This window comes from Ambystoma mexicanum, chromosome 1q (genome assembly GCF_040938575.1).
Source record: "Ambystoma mexicanum isolate Mex_15411 chromosome 1q, UKY_AmexF1_1, whole genome shotgun sequence".
Lineage (NCBI taxonomy): Eukaryota > Metazoa > Chordata > Amphibia > Caudata > Ambystomatidae > Ambystoma > Ambystoma mexicanum.
In genome coordinates this window covers 698392428-698414152 of record NC_090922.1, presented here as the reverse complement: position 1 = coordinate 698414152, position 21725 = coordinate 698392428, and the positions used below count along the sequence as shown (strand labels likewise).

General features: G+C 49.0%; 1 protein-coding gene across 2 annotated transcripts in view; it reads right to left on the bottom strand.

The window, feature by feature from the left end:
* Positions 1 to 6195: 6195 nt before the first annotated feature.
* FIRRM (FIGNL1 interacting regulator of recombination and mitosis) overlaps positions 6196 to 21725 on the bottom strand; it is a 1502596-nt gene continuing 1487066 nt past the window's right edge. For both annotated transcript variants that reach the window (XM_069641302.1, XM_069641303.1), the window contains one exon: positions 6196 to 6870. In XM_069641302.1, coding sequence (XP_069497403.1) covers positions 6667 to 6870 — 204 coding nt within the window. In that variant the 3' untranslated portion in view covers positions 6196 to 6666. The remainder of the gene's footprint in view (positions 6871 to 21725) is intronic.

Here is a 21725-nt window from a genome sequence, read left to right as displayed (position 1 = left end):
GTCGTTCAGCTGCCACTCGTAGTTGTCCGCTCCCAACCTGCTGAGCCTGTCTGCTTCCAGGTTGGCTTCCCCTGGAAGGTGAACTGCTCGTTCTCCAAGGCCCAGTCCCACATGTTGATCACCAGTCTGCACAGGGCAGGGGACCTGGTCCCCCCCTTGTTGATGTAGTACATACTGCTCGAGTTGTCTGTCTGGATGAGGACAACCCTTCCCTTGAGACGTGGGAGGAAGGCTCCAAGCGCTAGCCAGATGGCGTTCAGTTCCAGCCAATTGATGTGGTATTCCTGTTCTTGACAGGTCCACGTGCCGTGGACCAAGAGGTCCTCCAGGGTGGCTCCCCATCCCTCTAGGGAGGAGTCTGTGGTAATCGTGACCTGTGGGACGGGGGGGCCGGAAGGGCTTGCCCGTCCGCAGGTTGCAGTCCTTGGACCACCATGTGAGGTCTGGGTGGAGAGAGATGGGGATCTTGATGATTTCGGCCTGAGAGCTCCTCTCCTGGTTCCACGACACTGCAAAGTGGAGCTGAATCATCATCATGAGTCTTGTGTGGGGTACGGCCAACAGTACCGCTGCAAAAAGGCCCAGTAGATGCTGGTACCACGAAGCTGAAGTAACGCTTCGGCTGAGAAAGTGGGACGTGGCCCTCCTGATTACCACGATCTTGTCCTCCGAGGGACAGACCCTCTCGTAGCGCGTGTCCCAAATGAGGTACAGGAAGGTCACAGACTGCGTGGGTTGCAGCTGTGACTTCCTGAGATTGAGCGAGAAGCTCAGGTCGTGTAGCGTGTCCATCAGAGCCTGGGATGAGTGGTGAACTGCTTCTTGAGATGAAGCCCTGACGAGCCAGTCGTTTAGGTAGGGGTATATATGGAGGCCCTGAGCCCAGAGGAGGGCTGCCACTGCATTCACGAGTCTGGTAAAAGACCCTGGGGGTCCAGTTGAGACCAAAAGGGAGGACATTGTACTGAAAATGGCAGCCCATGATTCTGAACCAGAGGAAAGAACGGTGGGGTTGCCAGATCGGGACGTGCAAATAGGCGTCCTTCAGATCCAGGGAGCACATCCAGCCTCCCCTGCATAATGTCTCTGCAAGAAAAGCTGACGTCACCATCTTGAACCTTTGGAGAGGTAAGGAGAGGTTGAGGGTGGCAAGGTCCAGTACAACTCTCAGGCCAGCCTGGTTCTTTTTCTGAATGGCGAAGATCCTGGAGTAGAAGCCCGAGCCTCGCTGGGAGACTGGGACTTCCTCCACGGCCTGGCTCAGGTGAGTGACCGAATCTGCGCCAAAAGAGTTGCTGTCCCAACTTGCAGGAGAGGAGGGAGGAGAGGCAGGAATAGGTAGACGGTACCCAGAGGATACTACTCTGCAAATTTCTGTCACCAAAAGTGCGCGTGAAGAGCAAGCCTGCCCCCCACTGGCGACACGTGGACCCGAGTGGGTCTGTCATGATTTTTTACCCTCGGAGGCAGAGGCGGAGGGGGAGGACTGGAAAAGGCCCTTGCCCCCCCCCCCCCACCTTTTTGATGCTTGCGCCGACTAGGGGTCGGCGAGCATTCCGGCTGTCTAGACCTCCGTTCAATGGAAGTCACGGAAGCCTCCAGGTGAGCGACCCTTATCCGAGCGTTGTTGAGACTGAGTACGCTTTGGGCATGGTCTTTGTCAGAATGGATAAAGACTTAGCCGTCTGAGAGCTATTCTTCTTCTTGTCCAGTTCTTCGTCTGTGCTGGAGTGAAAGAGGTCACTGCCCTCGAAGGGCAGGTCTAGAATACGTTCCTGGACATCCGGGTTGAACTTGGTTGCCCGGAGCCGGGTCATCCTTCTCATGTCCGTGGCAATACAGATGGCACGTCCAGAGGTATCAATGTGTGACAGAGTAGACTCCATGATATCCTGAGCCACGAGCTTGGCTTTGGCTAGCCCTGCCTTGAAACGTGATTGACTGTGGGAGGGGAGTTCCGGGAGGAAGTCAGCAATTTCCTGACATAATCTCTGGTTACCTGCTGCCAGCATGGCGTCTGCGTTGACCCGACGCAGGTGCAAGGAAGCATTGGAATACAGCTTCTTACCATATGTTTCCAAGGTTTTCTCCTCCTTGCCTGACAGCGCCGTCAATGACGAAGGCGACTGAGGCTTGGAGTAAAGTGATGCCGCAGCGATCACAGAGGAGTGCGGCTGAGGATGGGAGGAGAGCAAGAGTGTATCCCCTCCACCTGCCTGTACTTGGCGTCCAGGCAGTAGATGACTGACTGGACAGAGAGGGGTTTGATCCAACCCTTCTTGACGAGGGAGACTACATCGGTTTGCAATGGAATCCCTGTTCTGGCAAAAGGGGGCCTCGTGAGGACTTCAGCGAGGACGCCCTATGCCGGCTGTTGTACCTGGGGCTGGGGGAGGCCAAGGTATTCTGCCAGGCCCGAGATACGTTTGTGGAAGGCCCTGGCTGATGATGGTGTGTCAGGATCCTCATCAGTATCCTGAGGGTCTGGGGGATCCTGTGGAGGAGTAGTATCCGGAGCCAGAGGCAGGGGCACAGGGACTGGTGCCAGAGGCTGAGGAACAGGCTGGTATGGAACCGCATGCGGAATAGTGCTAAGGAGCTGGAGGAAGCGGCTGCCCCTGGGCCAAGGCGGAGGTGTCTGTGGTGCCGCTAGCATAGCGGGAAGGACTTCCCTGACTGCGTCCTTGATGATAGCCCCCATATCAGGAGACTTCATGAGGCCGAGGAACCTCTCGAAGATATGGTCCTCACTGGCCGAAGAGGAGGAGGAGGGCACTGACGTGGTAGCTGTAGGCAGCTGAGGCCGCTGCCAACCCTGAACCTACGGACACAAGGGAAAACAGCCTTGCGCATAAGGAGGGTAGGCCGTAGGCCACGTACCTGATTGATGCCAGTCCCACCTCGATACTCGTTCTTCGGCGAAGTCCTGCAGAGGCGTCAAACGGGTGTCCTTTTCTGGCACGTTAGGCATTTTTTGAGCTGCCTACAACGTGGCTGCGATGTGTTGCTCGGCTCATTGATGCGAGCCTCTGCCAAGTCTCTTATGTCAGGGGCGTGCGACTTGCTCCGCTCCTCAGGCCCCTGCCCGGTAGGTGTATCCCCCTCGACCCGGGGGTTGTTAGAGCTGCGTTCAGGCGCCTCCTCAGACGTGCTGCCGGTAATAGGATGTAGCCACTCGGCCATGATGCTGGTACAAGGGCAGAGGCCCTCGGGCGCAAGCCCGGTAATAGAGCCTAGCGGCCCCTCCACCTCGACACCGGGAGGATCCGAGGACACCTCAGCCCGAGGGCCGGTAGCTGTAACAGCCTCGGTACGTGCGTTGGTATAAGGACCAGACCGGCCCCTCCCGCATAGTAGAGTCCCTGGGAAGGAGTCTCCCTTGTGAGGTGCGGATGAAAATGTAGGCCCTACCTCAGGCCTGGGTCGAAGTCTCATGAAACTCTTGAGATCCTCAGAAGGATCAGAAAGAGCTCCCTCCACCTGGCTAGTCTGTTCTTCAGCGCTTTCGAGGACAGCGAGCAGCACGCCGAACAAGCTTGCCAACCGTGGTCTGGGCCAAGGCAACATAGGCAGAGGGCGTGGGGGGTCTGAATTTGGGAAGGGTCCCTTGCAGGATGGGCACCTGCTGAACCCTGTCGAAGTCAACATGCGCTGGGGAAGAGCTGTGGCATCTCAGGACCGAGTACCTATTGAAAAAAGACAAAAGAAGAAGAAATACAGGAAGAATCCGCGCATGGAATTACATGGCCGAAGCCAAACCCAGGAGCGCTGGTGAATCCAGCCTGTTCCCGTCATTGCAGAAAAGGGCAATGAGGTGTGGCGCCGGAGGGCGGAGTCAGGGAAGCGCATGCTCCCAGGGCCATGCCTTTAGATTTAGAGGGGAAGCAGATTTTTCTGGTGAAAAAGGTTCTGTCACCCGTCCCTCGAGAGGGACGCCCATGCAGTATGGAGGAAAGGGGAACGGGATGTAAGAGTATGGCTCGGACCAAGACTTTGTGATTTTTTTGTGAGAAGCATGGTTTGGCATGTCTCAGTACTTTCAGGTGATAATGAGATTTGCTGACCACTCCATCGACATGCCACTTGAAGATAAGAGTGGCTTCGGTTTGGACACTCAGTGTCTTGACCTTATCTAAAATGTCTATGCAGTTTCCATCCAGGTGCATGGTTTTGTATTTAGGACTTAGTCTTGTTCTTGCCTGTATAGAAACAAAGATCATGAGCTCCGTCTTGGAGGAATAAAGGCACACACAGTTACTGAACATCCAATCTTTTATTGAATCATAAAAAGAATTGAGCCTAGTTGAATCGTTCTTGTAGTCACCACACAGCTCAATCATGAGCTGGGTGTCCTAAGCATAATTGGCGAAGTAAACACCAGGGCTGGTCAATAGGTCACAAAAAGGCTTCATATATAGATTGAACAAAGCTGGTGATAAGCAGGCTCCCGGTGGATCTCTGTACACTTTTTTCTCTGCATCCGCGATCTGCCATCAAATCCTGAGAGCCTTCCATTATATCAAGTCATTTTGCCCTCGTAACTGTAGCGGATCATAATTGCAGTTTCCTCAGCACCATGCTGAATAGCTGCTGGGAAGTAGGAAAAGTGCCGGTGTTTACGAGACCTACAATGACAGCTATATATATGCATTTTAAGGCCTGCCCCCCCAACAGAGTTATCGCTTTAGAGCCACTCCAAGGCCGCAGCCTATTTATAGCCCATCTCATTTATGTAAAATGTATATGAAATTGACATTACAAATGTGGGGGGTTCTTTTAACATTTATATAAAAATGATTGGGGTTCTTGTCAAATGTATATTAAAATGTTATCAGGTGTCTCCTCAAATTTACATCAAAAGTTTTGGGGTTGGGGGGTCAATACATTGCATATAAAAATATTGGAGTTGGATCAAACTTATAGGATTCAGGGGCATCGCCACCTGTCAAATTAAGCATTGACAAAAAAAGTATCTCCTACAACTACTAAAGTCAGTTTTTCTAAGTGTTTTATTTTGTTTGGACAGTTTTGTGCGCCCTACTCAGCTATTTGTTAATACCATTTCCCACAATTATTGCCCACATACATCAATACACCCAGATTTCCTTGTGCAGTTTCTTTACAGCCAGACAGCAACTCTGGTGAGGACGGTTGCACAAATCAAACCATGCAAATCCTTCAGTGATGCCGACCAATCTCTGTCAAGGATGTAAACACATCTGTGATGCACAGTGCTTTCCAATTAACACAGGCCTACACAAGTCTTGCACTTATCTGCACTTGCACACAATTTACCCACTGTTTCAGTAATTACAATCCCCAATACATTTATTGTCTCTGCACACGCTCCGACATGTACAATGGGCTGCTTTGTGTCCCTACGCACATGTAGGGAGCTGCAACACATCCTTACTCCTCACCACAGGTATATTCAAGCAGATCACGCCATGTAGGTCGACAACTATTGGATGCAACGGGAGACAGCGCAATGCACAGACACGAGACATACATCCATTCCCAAGTGTACCAAACGTTCTCTGGGAAGTTCCCACAGTTCTTTAGCCAACCCCATTACATACATTATGTATGACCTACACACATTTTACATCCATACCCAATTTCAAAATACATTACAGCACCAAGACACATCTATTTATATGGACACCGCCTGGAGATATGTGCATTGAGTATCAACAGTTTCTGAAATCGATGAAAATGATTTTCTGTGATTTTCACACAGCTGAAATGTTCGGGGGAGAAAAGACCTAAAGTTATTTCACCAAAAATAACTTTCGGGTTTTCCTCCCCCAAACATTTCAGACTATCCCCTTTCCCTCCACCCCTTCCCTACCTGTGGGCATCACACCTCCTTGTGTGCCGCTGTCTCCTGTATCCCTTTGAGACGCTGGTTCCCTTCACTTGCGTGCATGGGAACCGGCGACGCAGGGTCGCTTGTCCACATTACAGTGAAGCAAGGTATGGGGGACGCCTCTGCAGCCCTTCACTGTAATGGTGAGTATGGCATATTTGTTCGAATTTTTAGGCTATACGAGTACAGCCTAAATTCGGTCAAATATGCCATACGTTTTTTTCTTCAGTCTTTCTGGGTGTTTCTGATGAAAATGACTTTTCCAGCTACATTGGAGATCTACTGGGCTGGAAAACGGCAGATAGAAGACAACGATCATTAGAATATTTGAGCAGAGTTAGCATTTTCTTTATTTAAAAAAAGTTTTTAGTTCTACCAAATGTACATCGAAGAACATCGCAACAGCGCAATGTATTAAAAACTAAATATGTTGTTTGCTCAAACCTATGCCATAAAGAGAGCTACACACAATTGCATAAAACGATCCTTAAGAAATTGCATAAAGTCACAAATAGAGAAGATGAAACAATTGAGTATGTATTTTACATATGTACAAGATGAATTGCTCCTCAGGGAAACCTATGAACACAGTGGAGCAAAATTGCAGAGTTAGCATAGCGAAAATGAGTGTCAGTTCTGAAGTAAATAATAAAGGTTCATAATTCTGAAAACCTATCACTTCAAAACATTTATAAAAGACATTCAATTTATTGCCATGAAAAGTCTTTCCTAGAGATACTTTATCAATGTTTATTCTCCAAAATATGACATTTTTTCCAGAAGCCAATGATCACTGGCTAGTCGACCTTCTTTAGCTTTTCAGCCCTTTTTAAGGATGTTAACAATGTTTGCAAATCCTGCAGCCTCAGTGAAAGCCAATCAGGTGGTGGAACGTTTTGCAGCAGTAACAGCAGGGCTTTAAGGGCACCCTCTGCAGTCTCCATTTCGGATTCATAGGGATTTTTGTGTGGGTACTCATGACGAGCTCGCTTCACTGATGGCTGCAGATGTAAACATGAAACAAAAACAAAACATGAAACAATTACACAGTTTTAAAGAGGTGTGCCGAAACCCTTTATGACACTTTCTTAATGCATTGAAGAGATATCTTATTTAAGCAACAGTCTGGTAATCAAGCAAAGATTGGGACAACCCAAGCAATATAGCGGAAGTCACACCGAGGCGACCAAAAAAGTTTCCTCCTGTGGGAATACATGCTATAATTGCCAAATTGAAAGCATGTTTTACTGGAACCAAGTAGATATTAATTTGTGCCTGGCTATTAAAGCCAGCAAACAAACAACGTACTTACCGTTGGTAATGTTCTTTCGAATGGATTCTTCTACCGCAGATTTCTCATCTTAGATGAGCAAATTACTTACCTCTTGTTAATGTTCTTTCTGATGGATGTTCCTCCCACAGATTGCTCATCATTGATATCCATCTCCCAGCAAAACTGCTCTTTGGAAATGTTTCTGCCACCAGGGGCACAGTGTGGCTCTGTGTCTGCTCTGCCCGACACCTCTAAAGCGATGCGTGCCCGATATGAAATCTGGGCCAGTATATAATGAGGAGCAGCACTGTGTGACTTCAGCTCCACCCTTTTCCCCTAGTACTGTGGCGCTGAGGGACCACAGAACCAAACTGTACTAGCTGTCCACCAATAGGGACAAGTATGGAGGACGAAGAGTAATCTGTGGGCTGAACATCCATTAGAAAGAACATTACTGGGAGGAAAGTAATTTGTTTTTCTAAAGGATTCCATCCTCCCATGGGCTTTTCATCTTTGATAGACTCCTATAGCAGTACACAGATCTCGAGTAGCGAAGAGAGCATAGACACAACTGAAAACAGAAAACTATGAAGGACAGCTCTACCAGAACAAACATCCTGCCCACACCGAGAATCCAAGTAGTAATGTTTAGAAACATGTGCAAGGAAGCCCACATAGCTGCCTGGCAAATGTCCAGAACAGGGACTGCATGTTGCAGAGCCAGGTGGCAGCCATTCCTCAGGTGGAATGTGCCCAGAGCCCCTCAGGCACATCCTTTCCAGCCAGATCACAACATTATTGGTCACAGCACTGCCAGCACATGCACCAGCAGAGATAGGAATCAGAAACCACTTTCTCTGAGGAAGGATGGCCTCACTCTTTATGTCACCTTTTCCTTGGAAAAAACAAGTAGGGAGGTTGAACTGGCAACACCTGGAGCTCACTCATCTGTCTAGCGGAAGTGATGGCAACCAGGAAAATCACCATACGGGTGATTAATCTTAACCAACAAGAATGGAGGGGCTCAAACAGAGCACCCATAAGAAACGCTAACACTAAATGAAAGTCCCATGCTGGAACAACAAACTGGTGTGGGGGAAACAGATTATATGGTTCCCATTCGTGAAAAAGGTGCTCTGCTCCGGGAGAAAGCAGAACATCCAGAGCTGAGGATTTGGAACAATTAAAAGTATCCATATCCCTCTACGCCACCTACAGGCATAGATGGATTTGGTGGTGGGTTTCCAAGCAGAGAGGAGTAAGTTTAGGACGCACTCCAACAAATCCTATTCCTTATAACACAACCTTTCATCAGCAAAGCATAAAGGCACCATGGACATAAGATAGATATGTCCAGCAACTCCCAGTACCACATTCTCCGGGCCCAGTCTGGAGCGATCAAAATCATTGTGGACCCGACCAAACGCAGCCTCCTCAGTGCCAGTGGTACGACAGGGATCGGCAGTAAGGCATAGAGCAGGTCGAAATCCCACTCAACTATCAAAGCATCCCTAGTGCTCCCCGTCAAGGAAATTCCCTCGAGCAGAACCACCTGCTGTTCCTGTTCTCACTGGAAGCAAAGAGGTTCATCTAAGGAGTCCCTAAAATAGGAGAAACCCCTGCTTCAGAACCTCCTGATAGAGCTCCCATTCATGAGAGCCAAAGTCTGTCTGGTCAATGCATCCTCAATCATGTTCTCCCTGCTGGCCAAATGAGCTGCCATCAGAGATACATGGTTCTTGATTGATTGATTGGTTATTTATAATGAGCCTATACATAAGTGTTTCAAGAGGCAACCAGACAGCGAGGGGATAAAAACCCATAGTAAAACTGCCACTCTCACCAGCATCCCTCCTAAAACAAAACTAGGGACAAATCAGAAAACACATCTCCAATGCGCACTCATTAATGGACGCTCCATCCCAGCGCACAACATGGAGATCCACGATCTCATCGCCAACTTAAACCTAGACATCCTAGCCATTACCGAGACCTGGCTACACGTAGCTTCTGGTCCTGCCATCTGCCAAACCCTACCACCAGGCTACATCATCCTACGCCAAGACAGAACCTCCAGTAAAGGGGGAGGTGTCGCCATAATCACTAGGGAATCCCTCAATGCCAGGCAACTAAAAACGACTGAAGCCGACAACTATGACATGCTATCAGTACAAATATCTCCATTTCCAAACGACACCATAACACTTAACACTGTATATCGGCCCCCAGACCCCACACCAGACTTCCAATCCAACATCATCCATACATTAGGAGCGAACCTTAAAACAAATACAAGAGCCATCCCTCTAGGTGACTGCAACTTCGGCTACAAAGACCCCAAAGAAAAGAAAGGTTCTGCCCTCTCTAAAGCTCTCCTAGACCCCACCCACATCAAATGTCGTATATTAGATTGGATAGCGGATCACAACTGCGCAGTAGATATAAGTTCCAATACCCCAGGCCCATGGACCGATCACTATCTACTGCACTTCTTCATACCCTCCAAAACAGCTGCCAACCCAAGCTCACCTGAACCAGCCACTATGGCTAGATCCAAGAAACTACTTACTGCAGAAAGAATTATCCCTCTCCTCGACACCCCGGTGCTTGACCACCCAAATTCCAACGATCCTACAGAACTAGTAGAGATCTACAATACCACTCTAAAAAAGGTACTAGACACCATAGCCCCACTGGAACTCAAAAAAGCCAAGCACGTTCTACATGTGAACTCTTGGTTCACACAAGAACTCTCGGACACCCGCACTGCTAAAAGAGCAGCACTAACTGCATGGCAAACAGACCCTTCTACCATCACAAGAGACACATATACCACAATCGCCAAACAATATAAACATGCCAAGGCCAAAGCCGCCACATATTATTCCAGAATCCAAAAAGCCAACTCCCAATCAAAAGAGTTAGTCGCCATTTACAAAGAACTGTCCATCCCTCGCACATCCACACAACCTACAGAAAAAAACTAAACATGGTGCAACAACATCCAACATGCCATGTTAAACAAAATCACAACTCTCCAAACAAAATCAAGACTCAATACGACAAACTGCCCAAGATCACTCCGCCCTCATCTGAGCCATCAATCCTCCAGACGGTCCAAGACCCTCCACACTCCACAAACAAGCCTACACTCTTCTCATTCAGGGAAGTAACAATCCCTGAAGTCTTTCTAATCATGAAAAGCATCAAACCTTCGCTGTGTAAAGGAGACATATGCCCAGCCAATCTAATTAAAGTCTGTTGAGCTGCCTTGGCCCCATTTGTCACCACTTTCATAAATGCCTCCTTCGCCACCAGCACTGTCCCATCAGCCCTTAAGGAAGCGTGGGTTCGACCACTATTAAAGAAACCTACCTTAGACCCAGACTCCCCTAACAACTACCGTCCAATCACCACCGTACCATTTCTGCTAAAGATATTGGACAGAGCTGCCTATATACAGATACAGTTGTACCTGGAAACCCACAACATATTAGGCAAAAGGCAATCTGGTTTCCGCCCTCGTCATGGCATGGAATCAGCCCTACTAGACCTCAAGAACCAACTACTAGAAGCCATGGACAAAGGTCAATCATCACTCCTCCTACTCCTGGATCTCTCGGCTGCCTTTGACTTGGTTGACCACAAGATCTTATGTAAACATCTAGCGGACAATGCCCAATTCTCCCAAGAGGCCACCGCCTGGATGACTTCCTTCTTGGAGGGCCGAGCTATGCAGTTCTTTTCGGACCAAGCCTCAGCTTCTTCAACTCCGATTGAATGCGAGGTAACACAAGGATCCTGTACAGCCCCCACCCTTTGCAACCTTTTACCCTCCCACTTTTCAGAGACCTAGAAGACTTCGGCATAGCTTTCACAAACTATGCTGATGACACAAATTCTTCTCCCCCTAACAGGAAACTACGAACAAGACCTCCACACCCTGCAGCTAACATATGCACGCATCCAGGCTTGGATGGCAGCCAATGGGCTCTGCTTAAACGGGGACAAACTGAAATCCTGCTAGTAGGCCCCAAAGAAGCCCTAAAAAACTGAATGAGAAGTATAATTCATTCATTATTACGAATACTACCATTACAGCCTCCACATCAGTGAAAACCCTTGGGGTTTACCTCGACTGTACCCTAACTATGGACAGGCAAGTCAGCGCCATCTCATCCGCCGCTGCCCTCGCCACAAAAATTATAAATGCAGTAAAACCGCACCTTTCTACAAGCAATCACCTTAACATTGCGAGAGCCACAATTGGAGCAAAACTTGACTACTGTAACATCCTTCTCATAGGCTCTTCTGCCAATAACATTAACAGACTACAGATTGCACAAAACAACGCCCTCAGAGCCGCCCTCAACATCCCCAAGAGAGAGCCCATCTCCCAGGCAAGAAAGGACGCCCATTGGCTCCCAATCAGAGAACGCATAACATTCAAAGCCCTCACCACCACACACAAGTGCCTCGCCAAGACCGCCCCAGCCTACCTAGTAGACAGAATACACCAGACTCCCGCCCACAGACCTAAACGTGACTAATACCCCCACCTACTATCGGTCCCAGCGTTCAACAGAGCTAAAACTGGCGGCACCAGCTTTGAAGTATTAGCCCCAATAGCCTGGAACGCACTACCTCTCAACTTAAGAAGCGAAGAATCTCTCACAGTGTTCAGAAAGCTGCTAAAAACAAAGTTATTTAACTAACACCTTTTACAAATGTACTTTCTCCACCCTGTTCCACTGTAACCCTTGGAACTCTTTCTCAACACTGTCACAGAACATGTACCAACCTCTTCACTACCTATGTATTAACTGTCCTACTGTACTAAGTAACTTGCTGTAACAGCGTGTATGGGAGGACAGGTCAAAGAGACCTCCTCCCCTGCAGTCCCCTCCTTGTGATGTCTATGACTCGGCAGGGGACCCCCTGCCACCAGGGCCCAGGTGGTGGGTGGACCACTTGCCGACACATGGACCAAACGTACTGTATTAGGCTAAGACCCTGGGAACCATTTTGAACACCAGAACGCCATCTTAAGACATGACTATGTGCGCTGCAGCACGGCCCCCACGTTCAGAGAGTCTTCGTCTACCCTGTTGCCTCCGCTCCCTGGCAAATCCGCTGAAAGCCCGTTCCCACGACCAGTCGGACATGGGCTAGTGTTAGAGCAAACACTGTATCTTTCACCTTCCGCAGTGCATCATTATCCTCAGCGTGACCCGGGCAGCGGGGCTGGCTTGGAAAATAACTGTAAACCGTCCTCGATGAAACAAAAGCCTTAATCCCACACCAAGAAACTGCTCATACATATATACATATATATATATATATATATATATTGCATTACAACGATATCCCTGCTGCACGACCTCCGTGTCAAAAATCTACAAACACTGTACGAACAAAAGAATGTGTCATTGTGTGACCACATGGTCACGACACTCAGACCCCCTCAGTATGCGCACACACTCAGGGCCCCTGGCCTCCTACTATGTGCTTCTCTAGGGGTAATGTAAAGTGAGTGATACCAAGTCTTTATGCCATGACTACCCTGATGCTGCTAGAGTGCAAAGGAACACAAGCGCAACAGCATTGTGAGCTCAAGTAATTTGCTTAAATGAGATACGTAGAATGCCATCAAGTGCAAATGTACAGGTTTAACGTGTATTACTGCTGTCAACCGTATTGGTCTGTGGCGCCTGCGTGCTCCACCAACCCTAATGCTACCTCACGTATCGTGTTTACAATGTGATGTTAAAACTGCTAATATTGCAAATACTTACCCTATAGGGACTAATGGAGCTGTAGATATAGTTCACAAATTCTGATGTAAATACTATAGATGTGTAACCCCTTAGCCATTTTTACATTATACATTATTACATTATACGAATCCCTTCATTGTCAATGCAATCCAATATGATTTGCAGCTTGCGAGAAGGCTATCATCGCGGGCATATCCAAGGCCACCTCGCCTCCCTTCCCATTGAAGCCTGCCAGAGAAAGCAAAGGCCCGAGCTACACTGCCTCACCTCCCCCGATTCGGCTGGAGCCGCTTCAGGCATTCATGATTCCCCTGCAGCTCACATGGCCACAAACAGCCACCTGAATTATTTACAGCCCAGCAGCAACATCCGGCCATAACTAGAGGCCAGAGGTGCCCCCTCATAGGTCCCACAACCCACCAGTTCACCCCAGGTTAATGACGCTTGTAAAAGAAGACACCTAATATTGCACTAACATTGTGTAAAAGCATCCGTCATGACTTCTAACGAGACCCAAAGCTCGGACAGCTTACCCCGTGCCCTGAGACCCGACCCCATGGCCTATAATACCTAGATAACAGCAACCTTGTATTGATGTATCGCCAAAGTACCCCACCTAATGCACATTCCTCCTGTGTTATATTAACCTGTAGAATAACCTATTGTAGGATTTACAGGGCAACTGACATTGCAACATTGAATGAATGGGGTGTGCCTGGCCCTTAGGGCAGAAAGCCAAGGAAGACGTCCATCAATGACACTGACCACGCCTGACCGGACAGCGCCTCCTGGATGAGCCCAGCTGACCTGCCCACCCCACGATGGCACCCAGCGGTGTCCACCAACCACGGAGCGACGCATCAGAGCTGCACATATAGATAGTCGACGCCACCCAATCCCCATGTCTATGTGCCCCCTATAGTGTGTAGGTGCCTATGACACTTTTTGTAAATATAAACGCCTGTCTTTGCGATTGTCAGACAGAGCGCTCTCGGAGTTTGCAGAGTTCTTTGCATGCCCTATTTTGACTTCGATAAAAGCTTCCCTTAAGCTCACCCGCACTTGGTCCTAGCCTTATTCCCATTCGTGGGAGAGTCCATTCTTGCCTCTCATTGCGGGGAGGGTCGTGCTATCTGGGGACGCTTGCCTTCAAGCGCCACGATGCCTCTGGGCCGCTGGGCACTTTATAAATTCAAATAAATTAAAATAAATAAAAAAAAATAGGGAAGAACAAGACAAATTATCTTACTAGGCCTACTATGATTTAGTTTGTGCAAGTGCGCAGACAAGAAGTGGAGGGGAAGGGGAGAAGTGCACCCAGTCGAGCCGTCCCCTGGGTTAAGTGCAAGGAGGCAGGACCTTCCAGGGGGACATTACCCGGAAGTGCAAGGAAGGTCAGGTGGCAGTGCAGGAGGGCCCAAAGGCAAGTGCTAGGGACTGGGCAGGTGACTCAGAGGAGCACCAGGCAGCCAGTCCACATAACTGAGCAGGAAGAAGGGAAGGATAGCAGAGGGAAGGCAGAGAGAAAGGAGGTGGGGAGAGGTTAGCAGGGGAGAGGCAGAGAGAAGGAAGAGGAGAAAAGGAGGGTCTTGAGGTGCTTCCGGAACTTAAGGAGGCCCAGCTCAAGGTGGCGTGTGGCAGGGAGGCCATTCCAGAGGGCGGCACCTGCAGAGGAATGAGATCTACCACCCAGTCTCTGCTTGGAGAAGCAACTCACCCACAGAGAATTGGAAGTAGACAAGCGGAGGGCACTGGAAGGAAGGTACTTGGGAACAGAAAGTTGGAGATAGTATGGGCCACAGCCTCAGAAGGCCTTGTGAACAATGCAGAAGGTCTTGGACTTGATTCTTGCAGCCACCACGAGCCAGTGGAGGGATTTCAGAGCCGAAGAGATGCGGTCCCCTTAAGGCCAAGGATAAGTATTGCGGTCCTGTTTTGGATGAGTTGCATAGGGTAGAGTTAGGTAGATTCAGAAAAAGGCTGTTGCAATAGTCAAGCCTAGAGAGAACCAGGGCTCTGGAGACAGTGAGCTTCTTGGGGAAGGTGAGAAAATGTAGAATACCTCTGAGGAGGTGCACTTCTGTCCAGATGGGGTGCAGGTGCAAGTGGGTCTAGGTCACCTAGCCTAAGCACCACCCACCTTCTTATTCCTGCCTCTTCCTTCCTTCTCTTAACTCTTAGATCAAGGGCATGCCTGGCCGGGCATCCGAAGCGAAGGGCAGACAAAGAAAAGGGCAATTCCTGTATGGACCTGTTAGGACCAGAAGGAGCCAGGGCCCGAACCCCTGCTCAGACAGCAGGTAAGCATGTGCCCTTCCCATGCCCCCTCGAACCTCCCCTTCTTGTTTGCTTGTGTTTCCTGCCTTGACTTACTCCTGTCTATCCTGCCTTCCCATCCCTCTTGGCCCTCTCCCTCTGCCCCCACCCCTCCGCACATCATACCACTGCAGGGGTTTTGTCTTGATAAACTATTGCTCTCCCATTACTGTGTTGTTGCAAATGCTTGGTTTTGACTTTGTTAACTCTTGTATCATGCTGTGCCATTTTCATCTTGAATCCTGTCTTGCATTTGCTGTCCCCTGCAACATTATGTGTTATAACAGACTCCGCAACTGCATTAGTCTCTCTCTCCACTTGCCTCTCCACTCTTTCTCACTCTGTTATCTCCTCTTCTCCCATTCTTCCTTTTCCCTCTCTCCTCTCCCCCTTTCCCTTCTTTACTCTATGCACTTACGCTATCAGAATTGTCCTCTGACATAGTATGATAGCTACATTGTTGGTCACTCCCACAGCCCCCTCTTGTTTCTCTTCCTCTCCAGTACTATCTGAAATGTCACTTGTTGTGTTCCTCTCCTTCCTTCTCCTCCCCCTCACCCACTCCTCTTGTAATCCTCCGGCTCTATCAGAACTGTCGTCAGGCCTAGTACGTTAGATACCTGTCTGTTCCCTTTCCCTTCCCACCCACCTCCTCCCTCCCTTATCTGTGTCTTAGCTCTTGAAGTATCTGAAATGTCGCCAGGCCGAGTACGATAATACATTTCACATTCTTATTGTTCAAGGCCTTGTAAGAATGTTCACTGTATTTTTCCTGTATTCCCTCCCTTGCCTTGAAGCGATTTGAAACACATTGTGTATAGGCGCTATTCAAATAAACAATCATATCAGTTGGAAATGGGACTTTAGAGGATGTCCGTGATGTGTGGAGAGGAGAGAGTGGAGTCGAAGATGACTCTGTGGCTTTATGCCTCACAAGAGGGTGAGGGTACAGGGCAAGAGAGGCAGCCAGAGTGAAAAGGGAAAAAGTAGGAGCAGGAGTCCCAATTAGAAGGATCTCCGTCTTACTGGCATCAAGGCAGAGATCATTAGAGGAGCACCATGCCTGAATAGCAGAAAGACAGTCAGGGATGAGCGAGGAGGAGGAAGCGGCCAAGGGTTGCCTGAAAGAGAGCTACAGGTCATCCACATATCACTTAAAGTTAGAGGAAAAGGTAGAGATCAGGCGGGACAAGGGGGCCAGATAGACATTGAAAAACCAGAGTGAGAGGATAGATCCCTGGGGAACACCACATAGTGAGAGTGTGATGGAGGAGAAGAAGGGCCCAAGTTCAATCTGGGAAGGTCGGTCCATGAGGAAAGAGGATAGCCACGCCAGAGTCTGATCAGTGATGCCCAGGGTATCTCAGAGACCGGTGATTGTTAAGAGAGATTTATGAACTCTGACCTGGTGGGCAAAGGTTCAGAAGGCCAGCCTAGTTTCTTGGAACAGGGTAAACTCTGGACAAGCCAGTCCAATCAAGGTAGCTATGGTCTGCGGTCAAGACTAAGTCTCAGGGGCGGTGAGGGTGACTGAAAGACCTCAATGAGCACACATAGCAAGGACACTTACAAATTACTCCGAGACAGGTGTATATATCAAACATATAAACACATTTATTACAAGGACTTTGTAACTCAACACACAGTAAACGAATCCCAGCAATACTATCAAACCAACACAACACAATCAATACAAGATATATACAAGACCACTGGGGTCTAAAGGGTTAAAGGCACAAATTATGTTCACAACCTAGAGGGGAAGGAAAATAGGCAGTGCAGATAGTCTTTAGTCCCCTTCACCATCGAACACACACCTAACTAAGAGGCAGTCCAAACCCTAAGAAGAGAGGAGCCTTATGCTCAATAGTACATGTAGTGCAGGCACACGCGGTTGTTCCAATGGGAAAAACGGGGTCTCTTCAGGGGTCTCTAGCAGCTCAGGAAGGTGGGTGAGGCGATGAAGAATAGATTTCCACTTGAAGGCAGAGGTGATTCCAAGGTTCGGGAATAGTTCGAACTAGCAGTAGAAAGGAGAGGGACCCCAGGGGCCACTCGTGCGTAAAAACAGATGGAGGCGCTAGGGGCTACCGGTTAAGGTGAGGGTTACTCACCGGCCCCCGGTGCTCTCCGGACCAAACTTCGCCAGTTGGGTCCACTGCGGCTGCAGGTACAAATGCGACAAAAAGGACATCTCTGCAGCTTTCAGTTCCGGCGACACAGCGATGATTCCCAAATGGGACAGTGGCCATTTCTCTGCTCCCGGTGGAGGGATCAGGCCAGTTTCACTGCAGCAGGCTTCAGGGGCAAGTGGGTCACAAATGCAGCACACCTGCAAAGATCGTCGCCTCAGCTGGGCAACACGGTAACCGCGTTTACTCCGGTCCTGGCACACTCATCTCACTTCAGACCTGGGAATGCCAAGTGTTAGAAATTCGGTGTGAGGGTGCCGAGGACACAGAGCTAGCAGTATACCAAGTTTCGAGGGCCTCTTCAAAACAACAGCGGAGATAGAGCAAAGGTCCTGCGTAAGATGTCAGCCCACTGGTTGGCCCGCGGACACTTCCGAGAAGGCTTAGTAGCAGGTTTTGTTGAAGGTGCCGAGAATAGTTGGTCCCACTATTCCAATGGGTCAAAGCGTCTTCGCAGACCTTCTAGGACGACCAGATGCAGGGGGGTCCCACGGGATGACAGCAGGCTCAGGGTGCCAAACCTTGCAGCGGTTCACCAGCGGTTCCTCGACTCGGCTTCTTAGTTTCAGGATACTTGGATCCTATCCTTCGTTCAGTGAGAACTACAGAGAATGACATGGTATGGGTGTTTTCAGGTCCCTTTGTGCCAAACCAGAGAGGACCCAATGGAAGATCTGCTCACAAACACACACTCCATACATGGACCATGGTGGTCCCAGGCATTCACATCACTCCAGACTCTCTGGCACCGAGGATGTGTATTGGAGACAGACATCCCAGCCCACATCATGGAGGCACACACACAAGGCATGCAGAAGCCCGCGAAAGCTTGGCGTTTCTCGGGAAACTGCATGACCAAATAAGGACTGACCCGGGTCGACTCGACCTCGGGAAACCAAAGGGGCAAGATGGCCAAAGGACAGGACAAAGAACCTTGTGGCATGGCCATTTTGGAGCCAGGCCACCTATTCATGTCAAACGCGGTAAGCACTGTTAAAATGGCAGGAAAGGGTTAAAATTACATGAAAAGATAAGCTGCCACCAGCCCTGTCCATGACACACCTGCACATCTCCCAAAAAGTCCTACGAAAGTATGTAGGGTCTTTGGAAATGACTATGAGACCCCAAGTGCACTCTACTGTAAGCTACATTGTACACTTGTTACATGTTGCAGAAAATTTGCAACATTGGAAAAGGAATAAGGGAAACAAAGTCTCTCGGTACTGACTGTCTTAAGGGCATGTCAGTTTCCCCATAAAAAGTGAGCGAAAGCCCAGAGGAGTGCAGCTGAAGGCTGTGTTTCTCTGGCAAAGTCAGAGTAAGGTCTTTAAACAGCAGCAGAAAAGTTTGGGGATGTACAACTGGAGAGAAAATTACATATAAAAATGAAATCTTTCCCAACAGTGATCAGGATGTTGTGGTTCAAATTATCGAAAACAGTAGAAAGGTAGAGGAGGATGAGGACAGAGGGAGAGTCAAGTTAGAGAGCAATCTCCATACTCTAGATCCACAGACGCAAGGCTGCTGTGCAGAGAGGCAAGGAGTCCACCCCACCCACTTTGTTGAGGTAATACATGGCTAATCCTGCCCCATACCAAAAAGAGGAAAGCAACCAAGCGACCAAGGCCCACCCTATTCGCCCATTTGCTCTCAACTCAGCAAATTGATGTGTTCTTGGCATTGCAACTGAGACCACAGATAGCTCACGGTCAGCACCCCAACCTCTCAGGGACATGTCCGTGACTTAAGTCAGTTGGGGCCAGAATTGCTGAAACAATGCCCCCATCAGTAGGTTGTTCCTCTGTGACCATCATTCCAGGCCTGTGGACACTTTCGCTGAGAACTGAAGGAGATATGAGGTGCGTCCCTGAAACTGAGACCAATGACAACCGAGAAGTGACTGCAGCACCCTCAAACGCAGCTAGGCCTCGGCCACAAGAAAAATGCAGGAGGCCATAAGACCAAGAAATAGCGGAAAAGCTGAGGCTGGAACTTTTACCACATACCATCTTAGGAGATATTTGCTACTCGATCCTCGGATGGGAAGGCCCGGTCACGGTGAGTTTCCAGTACTGTTCCGATGAACCAGAGTGACTTGGATGGCAAGACTTCCTGAAGTTTAAGGAAAAGCCCAAGCTGTGCAACAGACTGCACGTTCGGTGCAAATGTGCCAACTCCTGGTCTGCAGAGCTAGCTCAGACGAGCCAGTCATCCAGATAGTGAAAACATGAATGCATTCCTTCTGCGGTGAGTCGTTCCACCACCAGCAGCTTGGTGAAAACCTTGGGTGCCAAAGAAAGACCGAACAGCAGGATCTTGAAATGGTAATGGCAGATCCCCACTGTGAATCTCTGGTACCTCCTGTGCTTCTTGTGGATAGGCACTTGAAAATAGCCATCTTGGAAATCCCGGGAGACCAGCCAATCATGCAGGCCTAGAGCCTGAAGAATCTGGGCTAGGGTGACCATGTTGAAGTTTCCCTTGCATGCAAGTAGGCATCATGGAGCTCTAGGGTGATCAGCCAGACCTGCAGGTTGAGGGGCTTGAAGGATATCAGCAAGAGTAACCATCTTGAACTTGTCTTTGCTAATTACAGGTTCAAGAGCTGTAGGTTCAAGTTGGGATGCAGGCCCCCATCCTTCTTAAGCACCAGAAAATACATTGAAAGCCAGCCCTTCTGTTGTTCTGAGTAGGGTAACAGAGTCAATTGTCCGGTGGATGGGTCTGGAGGGTGAGTAAAAGGGAGTCAGTAGCCCTTGTGAAAGACCTGCAAGGCCCAGGCATCGGAAGTGGTAAGAATCCATGGGCGAGTCCAATTCACAGGGTATTCACACGGGGGCTGCTGAAGGCACAGCAGAGGCTGATAAACCAGGAGCACCTCTTTCCACAGTGGGCGGCGGGCTTGTGCACACTTGCTTGCCCGAGGGAGATTGTTCTCTGCCTTTGTGGGGTAAGAGGTGAAGGAGGCAAAATTCCTGCCCATGCCTGGGGAGGGGTCGGGGGCGTGCTGGAGTGCAGTGGTTGCAGACTGTTCCTGTTGAAGCGCTAGGCCCAGACACTTTGTTGCCTTAGAAGGTATGAATTTCTGGAGGATTTCATCCGCTTTTCATACCGAAACAGGTTGTTGGCATCAAACAGCATGCCCAGGAGTATCAGGCCCAACTGGAGAATCTGACGGGAGGCCTCTTTGGCATCTTTCAGTTGATCCTCAAAACCATCTCTCGTCACCTGCAGGAATCTGTTTGGCAGTCTCCAAGATAACAGAGCAAAGCCCAAACAAGAATGTGGCTAGGGCAAAGGCAGCATTAATGGGTCTCAGGCCTAGGCTACCCGAATCGAAAACGTCTTTTCCCCATGCATTCAGTCTCTTGCTCTCTTGATCCAGGGTCAAACGGGAAATACGTTGTCTTCATGTTTGCCGTGGCTGCCTGGAAAACTAAGCTTTCCGTTGATGCATGTGTAAACTGGACTAGCGGTTCAGAAGGTGCCACCCTGTATATTTGGCCAGATTTAGTCTATAGCTGGGACTGATGCCGGTTTAGACCATACTTCCAAGACTGGTGCGTCTACTGCTTAGTAGAAGGATAGTACAGTGTCTTTCTTCAGGCCCTCATCCAGATTGTCCGTTCATATTGTGTTAGGGAGAATTCTCTGTAAAGGCTAATTTCCAAAACCTAGTGAGTCCCCCCAGCAGCTTTGCTGGATTTTTGGGGTTTATTTTTTTTCTCCTGCTAAGAGTGAGACTCTTTTACTCCCACTCTTAGACATGATTTGAGGTGTTCCTTTGTCTTCCCATGTGTTTTATGGGGTCTTTTAATCCATAGGGTCTCATGTGTTTTTGATGTGGGTTACACAGCACCCTCTGTGCCGTAACCCAGGGGTGTCGTAGCGACCCCCAAACATAGCCTCCATACCCTGGGACTGACTGTCTCCCAGGGCATGTAAAGTCACCATTGGCTTTACTAGTCCCAAATTATGAACAGAAACCAGTACAAACCATCATATTTTGGACGTACTGGTCGGGGCAATTCGATTGCCCCGGAGTCTGTTGTTCGAGGGGGCACGTCTCTGTCCCCCCTGATCGAGTTTTGGCTGGTGGCAGTGGATACTACATTTTATATTCGACCGCGAATATATCTCTATGTGATTTTCCCATTGTTCGAGGCTACCAACTTTAATTATTTAATTCTTATAGCCTAGAACACACTGCCGGTTTATTTGTTTAATATTAATTCATCAGTTGGTATTTTTTGCCAGAACTCGATTCTAAAATGGCGTTTGTGTTCTCTTCTGTGACT